Genomic DNA, 8,522 nt, shown 5'->3' with positions numbered 1-8,522 from the left:
TCTGCCTTCAGCTCAGGTCATGATCCCGGGGTCCTGGGATCGAGCCCTACAGAGGGCTCCCCGCTCAGCAGGGAGTCTGCTTCTCCCTCTCCACCCTGCTTGTGTTCACTCTCTCTCTCTCTCTCTCAAATAAAATATTTTTTTTTAAAAAAGGACTGTTGTGAAGACAATGTTAACACAGAATTATGTGAATGACAAATTATCAACACAGAAAACAATAAAACTTTTTATCATTATACTTAAAAAGATGAAGACCAGAGAAAAATATATCCCAAATGCCAACAACGGTTTTGTAGGATCTAAAATTTTTTTTGTAATTTCAAAATGTCCACGATATATGTAATTTTATAGTTAAAATAATATTGAAGCTAAATCTGTGAAAATGGAATCGCAGTGTTCTACGACCAGCTGGTTCAGGCTTCATCTGCTCGGAGGAAACGCAGGAGCTTTTGAAATGCCAGGGCTATTTTAGGGGAAGGAAGAGATGAGCCCGGCAGGAAGGACGGTTCTCGTGGTTATTAGTCCGTAGGGTTTCAGTCCTGTCCCACGATCCGACCTAATCAAATGCATTAAACGCCTCAACTTCTCTGATCCGTCCCCAAAACGGCAGAGGAGGACGTGGTGGGGCAGACAGAACACCCCGAGCGCCGCCCCTCGCCTCCGGCCGGGCCAGACCCGCAGAGCGCGACCGGGACACAGACAGCCGTCCGCCTCCCGCCGCCCAGGCCCCGCCCCCGGGCCCGCCCCCGCCCCCGCCCGGGCCCGCCCCCGCCCGGGCCCGCCCCCGCCCGGGCCCCTCAGACAGGCCCCGCCCCCGGCCCGGTCCTGGCCAGGCCCCACCCACCGCCGTCACGTGGTGGGGCGCGGGTTTCAGCCTGCGGCTGCTGCTGCTGCAGCCACCCGGTATTCGCCATGGAGCTGGTGCCCCGAACCTCTCCCGTGTTTCTGCTGTTGCTGCTGCTTCTGGGCCTGAGCACCGGTAGGTTCGGGCAAAAGGTGCATCAGCGGCCGGTACCTCCGTCTCTCTCCAGGGATGAGCGTCTATTAGTGGGTTTATGCTTTTGAAAGCAAATCTCTTTCCCCCAGTTTCTACCTTGCGTAATTATACTGCTTTAGAACCTCGCTCTCTTTCCTTCTTCTTCTTCTTCTTCTTCCTCTTCCTCTTCTTCTTCTTCTTTTTTAATGCTAAGTGCTTTTTCTACCCCTTTCTGGCCCTGAATGCTCTGGTACTCCTCTCTTCCCTACGCCTAGGTAGAAGCAGTTGTGCAAAATACATGACTTGGGGAAACTGCTGATCGATGAGGTTTCCACGATCCTAAGTCCACCTCTCTTTTCCTGCGGTGATTGGCTGCTAAGCGGGATTAATGAGGACTTTTTATTTTGAGCTGAAACATGCGGTGCGAAGGACCCTGAAAAACCAACCCTACCACGATTGGGATGTTTCATTGAGATGAGGTCTTTCTCTCTCTTCTTAACAGAACAGACAGCATAACATCTCCCCTCACTGCCATTCTTTTTGACAAAAACAAAATCGTGTTTAATAGGATGACTTGCAAATCGATTTTCAGTCTTTCAGCAAAATGTTTCGTGGTCTGAATCAAGATCCGAGAATTCGAACTGGCCACCAACTTGCCTTGTGATCTTAGGCAGACTGCTTAAGAGTTCTCGTCTTTCCTTTTATAAACTGGGGATCATCTGGCCCTTCAGCTTGGGTCTGGGAAATGTTGTCAAAAATGCCCCCCCCCCTCCCCCGCCGATTTTAACAGCCGTCACTGCCAGGGAAGGGAGGAGGGCCAGCGGTTAAGTCAAAAGGGACCCGAGCCGTATCTGTCATGTAATCTTGGGTCACTTGTACAGAGAATCTTCCAGCCACATCTATGATCTAGCCACTCTGTTTTGCTCTTCAAGCCACTTTCTGGTTTTCTTAATTTATATCCTTCTCACTTACAAAACCCCATTGTCTCCTTCTCTACTCCCTTCTCTTCTTTTTGAGACCAGTGTTTGTGCTTTTCCTTGCCACGGGGTCTTGAAATTTAAGAAAAGAGGAAGTAGAAGGCAGGAAACTCCCATCATGGGGAGCCCATCAGTTTTGAACAGCCGCCTTTTCTTACCCGCAGAGGGGTATTTGAGAAAAACAACTAACTGGAGAGTTGTTACTTTAGCAAAGGTGACATGGAAAATGTATTGAACCTCCTCTTCTCGGATACATATTTTGCAGATGCTACAAAGTTAACTAGGGAAAATTGGAGCTGTGGGATTAAAGGATATATATATATAGCTTTTGATCTATGGAGTATCTTTCTTTTGATATTTGGAAAGCCAAGCTGCCTTCCCCAAAACTGATGTCAGCGTGCACTCTTGCCAACAGTGCTGAGGACTGGTCTCCTGTCTCCTTGTGGCCATTGGGCACTTGCCATTATTTTTTTATCTATCAAAGAAGCAAAGATTTTTTTAGTGACCTCATATTGGTTTGATTTTCATAGCTGAATATTAATGATGTTAACCCTTTTTTCACATATTTATCAGACATTCAAATTTCCTTTTCATAAATTATTTCCTCAGAGCCTTGACCCATTTAACTATTAGGATCTTCCTTTTTGAAATTGATCTACACAAGTAAGAAAAATCACTCTTTTTCATATTTGTTGCAGATCTTTCTTTGTTGTATGCCTTTTAATTTTATTTCTGATGTACATAAATTTTGTTGTACAGAAAATATAACAAGTCTCTGTCCTCAACTCTTTTGATCTTTTCCTTTATAGTCTCTGGGGTATGCTTACAGCACTTCCCCATCCAGAGATCAAAAAAACATTCAAATATATATATATATATTTTAAAGATTTTATTTATTTATTTGAGATAAAGTGAGTGAGAGAACACAAGCAGGGCGAGCAGCAGGCTGAGGGAGAAGCAGGCTCCCCACTGAGCAAGGAGCCTAATGCGGGGCTCGGTACCAGGACCCTGAGATCATGACCTGAGCCCAAGGCAGACGCTTAACCGACTGAGCCACCCAGGCATCCTCAATTATATTTTTATATTATTTTTAATATCTAAATTTTAAAATTGAAATACTTGATCTGCTTGAAATTTATTTTGGTTTATAGTATCGAGTAAGGACCTACATTTTTTTTCTCCTTCACAAAAGCTAACAGTTGCCTCAGCATAAGATAGTGACTATTGGTCCCTCTCATTTGGGATACCTTTTTAATCATATATTAAATGAGATATAAAGGCTAGCATTTTGCATTTTGTGATTTTTCTTTTTTTCCAGAAGTGTGAATCTTTCTTTCTTTTTTTTTTTTTAAAGATTTTATTTATTTATGGGGCGCCTGGGTGGCTCAGTCGTTAAGCGTCTGCCTTCGGCTCAGGTCATGATCCCGGGGTCCTGGGATGAGCTCCGCATCGGGCTCCCTGCTCAGCGGGAAGCCTGCTTCTCCCTCTCCCACTCCCCCTGCTTGTGTTCCCTCTCTCACTGTGTCTCTCTCTGTCAAATAAATAAATAAAATCTTTAAAAAAAAAAAAAAGATTTTATTTATTTATTTCACAGAGACACAGAGAGGGAACACAAGCAGGGGGAGTGGGAGAGGGAGAAGCAGGCTTCCCGTGGAGCAGGGAGCCCAATGTGGGGCTCAATCCCAGGACCCTGGGATCATGACCTGAACCGAAGGCAGATAGATGCTCAACGACTGAGCCACCCAAGTGCCCCTGAATCTGTCTTTCTAAAACAGAATTGCAAAAGTGTTTCATGCTTATTGTTAAAAATCCAAATATTACAGGGGGTGCAGAGGAAAAAGTGAAAGCCCCGACCTCCTATGCCACTATTAATTTTGGTTTGCCTTTTTTTTTTTTTTTTTAAGATTTATTTATCTATTATAGAGAGAGAATGGGTGGAAGGGGCAGAAGGAGAGAATCTCAAGCTGACTCTGTGCTCAGCATGGAGCCCAGTGCAGGGCTTGAACTCACACCCCTGAGATCAGGACCTGAGCTGAGATCAAGAGTCAGATACTTAACTGACTGAGCCACCCAGGCGCTCCTGGTTTGCTTTATCATAACCGAAGTGCTTTTCCTTATCTCCACAATATATTAGAGTGAGTAGAGTGCCTAAAATAGAAACCATATCATCTCCAGTTTATCATGGCCGTCTCTGCGGGCTTGGAATTTACCTGGACGTTACACATTCTTTGGGACAATCACGTTGTGCTTCTGTTTCAGGAGCAATCACGGACCGGCCCACAGAGGAGGGAAAGGAAGTATGGGATTATGTGACCATCCGCAAGGATGCCCACATGTTCTGGTGGCTCTGTTATGCCACTAACCCTTGCAAGAACTTCTCAGAACTGCCCCTGGTCATGTGGCTTCAGGTAAAAGTGGCTTGGCTGCCTGGTCAGGTTTCCCCACTTAACCACTTGGCTTGCTCTGAAGAACTCACGGTTCAGCAGTGAAGGACTGATCTGATCCAGCGGCCAGTGGGGGGTCTCCTATGCTTGGGGCTTTGGTGTCCTCCTGAGGCAGGCAAAGGCAATGGTATGCCAAGGGGGCCAAATCAGAGAGTGATTCTAGCCTTTGCAGGGGTTTTCTTATATTGAGCCCAGTCAGGGGCAGGATGCCTTCGTGGAAGCTCATAAAGACACATTTGACTCTATGCTGACAGAAATGTTTTAAAAGAATCCAAAGCAAAGGCTGAGGTACTCTGAGCAGCCCTCCCTCTCCCTCTTCTCCCAGTCCTTCCTCGACCCTAACTCCTCGCCCCCAGAAAAGCTGATCTTTTGAAAGGACTCAGCCTTTTGTACCTTAGTATTAAATGTTGTACCCTATCCTTCTCCCTGAGTGTGTTTGCATTTTAATCTTGAGCTCTGATTGTAGGATGGAAGGCAAGGAGCTGGTTGAAGGGTATTTGGGGGCAGGCAGAGGATCCTTTCTTGCCTTCCTAAAATACCTGTCCAGAGGTGGCCCACACCCACCTGGAAGACCAGCCTCTAGGGAGGGGTTGAGGAAACTTGCTTCAGCCTCTGGAAACTGGACGTATGGCTGAGATTGGGCTCCAGGTTGCTCACCGGTAAATAGGGTGTCCTGTTACTCCCCTCCATGGGATGCAAAGGTCACTTCCTCCCAGAATGTCAGTATTCACAGGCAACCTGCCAGTGCCCTGGGCTTGGCCTCCTCAGCTAGCCCCTACAGACTTTTCTGGTGAGCTAGAGCTCAGAGGAGCCCTTTGCAGGGAGGGCCATTTCTGCTGTAGCATTATCACAACTGTCTCCTTTGAGGGCTAGAGGTGAGGCCCAGCCTGAGAGTGCAGATATGAAAACGTCTGAGAAAAGATCCCACGTGTGTATCCCACAGAACTTCTGTCCACCCCCAGGCTGCCGGAGGGTTCCGTTTTCTGAGCTTTGGTTTTTAATCTGAGGGATTTTGAGGGTTTTGAGCGTCTTTATTAATCAGCAAGACTTTTTCCACGCTCAAGTGAGAGCTGACAAACAGAGCCATAAAGCAGAAGTGCTGGCGTGTAGGCCAGGTGCTGCCCAGTCAGCGTCCCCTTTGTCATGTGCCGCCCTGAGGCACTTTCTGGGCCCTCAGGAATTTAAAAACTGTTCAGTTTCAGAAGTTGCCAAACCTTCCCTTTGGTTGATTGCAGTGTGAGGCGGTGGTTCGATCTGAATTAGTTGCCAACATTTATTTTTTTAAGATTTATTTATTTATTTGAGAGAGAGAAGTGGCGGGGAGGGAGAGGGAGAGAGAATCCCAAGCAGACTCCGGGCTGAGCGTGGAGCCCAGCGTGGGGCTCGATCTCATGACCCTGAGGTCACGACCTGAGCCAAAACCAAGTCAGAGGCGCAGCCGACGCACCAGCTGGGCGCCCCGGTTGCCAACATTTTAAATTCAAGACTTTTCTTTCCTTTTTCCAAAAATCAGGAGACTTGGCAACTTGGGGCCTGACCCTGCTCTCCCAGAGCTGAGTGGCAGTGGGCCCCTTTCAGACAGGGCAGGAGCTTCTGGAGGAGGGGAGCCCTCTGCCCACAGCTCAGTTCTCTGCTCGTGCGTACACTTCGTGGCCCCCAGAGGCCGCCCCATTTGTGACCTTTGGTTAGGTTAACCCTCTGAGCTGAGGTACTATATGAAGGTTATCAACAGGCTAACTAACCAGCCTGCCCTTCAGTTCCCCAGAAGCCCACGGGAGAAGGAAAAAGACTATGATTAGGGAAGAAATAATTAATTTAGATTTAAAGGAGATCTATCTTAGCAGCCTACTGACGATACACATACTGACTTCTGTGGGCAGGTCTTTGAGAACTGAGGTCATGTCCCCTGAGTGAAGTAACTCTGAGTGGAGTAGTGAGCTATTTTAGGTACACTCTCAAGTCATTTAAGCATTTCAGTTGGTCTGCTGACACATTTCCCATATTTCAGAGTCCACTGGATAGTCCTGGGCCATGACAGCACCCCATCCCAAAGTTCTAAAGGAAAAAGGATTTTGCAGTGGAATGTTCTCAAATAGAACAGAAACATCCTCCAGCCAGTTTCTTGTTGCCATTGCCGGGGTGGGGGGGGGGTGGGGGGGGGAGGGGAGTGTCTTCTCCTGCTGCCAACCACAGCTTATCAAAAGCAGGACAGGAAATTGGGGTTTGTCGCACCAAGGTCAAGCCCCCTAGGATTCCCAGCTTCCCTCCTTTAGCTCTGGTCCTGTCCTCCTGTCTCCCAGTCAGTCAGCTAGGAGGAAGGGGCCCAGCACTCACCCAAGGATACATACTTGCTCTTAACTTACTGCGTGTTGCATTATAAGCATTTTTCAATGTTGCCACATAGGTTTGTATAGTTTGTGGTTCTAAGTGGCTGTTTCATAGTCCGTCTTGTAGACGTGTCATAACTTACTAACCTGTTCCCAAGTGAGGGACACTGGAGGTGCATCCTTTTGCTGTTACAAATATCACTGTGATGAATAGCTGCCTCTGGTTGGTGAGCTTTTTACCATGCTATTAGGAAAGCTTAAGATAACAGAGTGCATATAATTAGAGGAATTTATAGCCACCCAGTTTTGTAATAGTTTGGTGTAGGTTCAAAACATTACATAGTTTCATACAGTCTTTCCCCTGTTGGAGTCCTCCAGTTACCCCTAAGCCCTGACCCTATGTTGTCTTTTTTTTCTTTTTTTAAGATTTTGTTTATTTATTCGACAGAAAGAGAGAGAAAGTACACAAGCAGGCAGAGGGAGAAGCAGACTCCCCGCAAAGCAGGGAGCCCGACGTGGGGCTCGATCCCAGGACTCCGAGATCAGGACCCGAGCCGAAGGCAGCCACTTAACCAACTGAGCCACCCAGGCGCCCCGACTTTTTTTTTTTTTCCCTTTAGATTTCCCTATACAAATAGCCCTGGCTTCTCTTTTGCCAGAGCTATTCCTTCCATGTTTGTGTATCTCCCTTTCCTGTCCATCTTGCTCATGCACTGGGAGGCAATATCCTTTTATTCAAGGCCTATCCCCTCAGCTCAGCCGGCCCCTGAGACTTTGTCCAGAAGAGTACTGACCATGCTTTCCCCTGACCATCTTCTGAAGGGCCTCCCTCCCTTGCTTAGCCCTTCACAACCCACAGGACCTCCACCTCTCATGGTTGGGCCCCAGCACCAAGCTCTGGTCACAGTCCTGCCCTGCCCTTGGTCCTGGGTGTGCACAGTTTTGGGTCCTCCCCGCTCTGGAGACTTTTTTGCATTTGTTGAATTCTATCCTGGGGATCCTCGTGATCAAATTGCCCCTCAGTCTGCATCCCTTGTCAGTCCGCAGGGACACTGAGGAGAGGGTGATGGGGTGGAGAGTCACAGGACCCCAGGTCCAGGCCTGGCAGACCCCTAATTGCTGTGCTCCTTCCCTGAGCCTTGACTGCTCATCCTGGAAATGAGAGGCGGTGGACAAGGTGTTTTGAAGGTCAGCGAGCCCCGTGGCAGGCCAGGGTTCAATCTCAGAGGATCAGAGGTAGGAAAGTTCCCTCTGGGGCTCTTAGGCCACGCCTTTTCTTCCTATTTATTTAAATTTAAATTTAAATTTAAATTTTATTTTCAAGTAATTTCTACACCCAACACGAGGCTCAAACTCACAACCCTGAGATCAAAAGTCGCATGCTCTACGGACTGAGCCAGCCAGGTGTCCCTGGGTCTTTTCCCTTTAAAGGGGCTCTGTTAGTACAGACACCCTGGTTCACCGGGTCAGTTAGGTCTTTTGTAGAACGTTGTCCCAGCCGTTGCTAAATCATGAATTGTTTATTCTGAATGTGGTTGCCGTTAAAATGACTAAGATTTGACTGATGTTTTCTCTGGGTTTATTTTTATTTTCTCTTCTGCAGGGTGGTCCAGGCGGTTCCAGCACTGGATTTGGAAACTTCAAGGAAATTGGGCCTCTTGATAGTGATCTTAAACCACGAAGAACTACCTGGGTACAGTGAGCACAGCCCCTAAGTGCACGTGCCCTGTGGCCTCCCCAGGGCTGAGGCCCGCCTCCCCGCCCCCCCGCCCTACCCCATTCTGGGTGGGGTCACAAG

General features: G+C 47.8%; 1 protein-coding gene across 1 annotated transcript in view; it reads left to right on the top strand.

Annotated features, from left to right (window-relative positions):
- Positions 1–845: 845 nt before the first annotated feature.
- SCPEP1 (serine carboxypeptidase 1) overlaps positions 846–8,522 on the top strand; it is a 29,112-nt gene continuing 21,435 nt past the window's right edge. Inside the window, exons 1-3 of the mRNA XM_036106065.2 lie at positions 846–979; positions 4,213–4,361; positions 8,328–8,417. Coding sequence (XP_035961958.2) covers positions 913–979; positions 4,213–4,361; positions 8,328–8,417 — 306 coding nt within the window. The 5' untranslated portion in view covers positions 846–912. The remainder of the gene's footprint in view (positions 980–4,212; positions 4,362–8,327; positions 8,418–8,522) is intronic.

This window comes from Halichoerus grypus, chromosome 2 (assembly GCF_964656455.1).
Source record: "Halichoerus grypus chromosome 2, mHalGry1.hap1.1, whole genome shotgun sequence".
NCBI lineage: Eukaryota > Metazoa > Chordata > Mammalia > Carnivora > Phocidae > Halichoerus > Halichoerus grypus.
The sequence above is the reverse complement of the archived record's forward strand: the minus strand, read 5'-3'. Positions and strand labels throughout refer to the sequence as shown.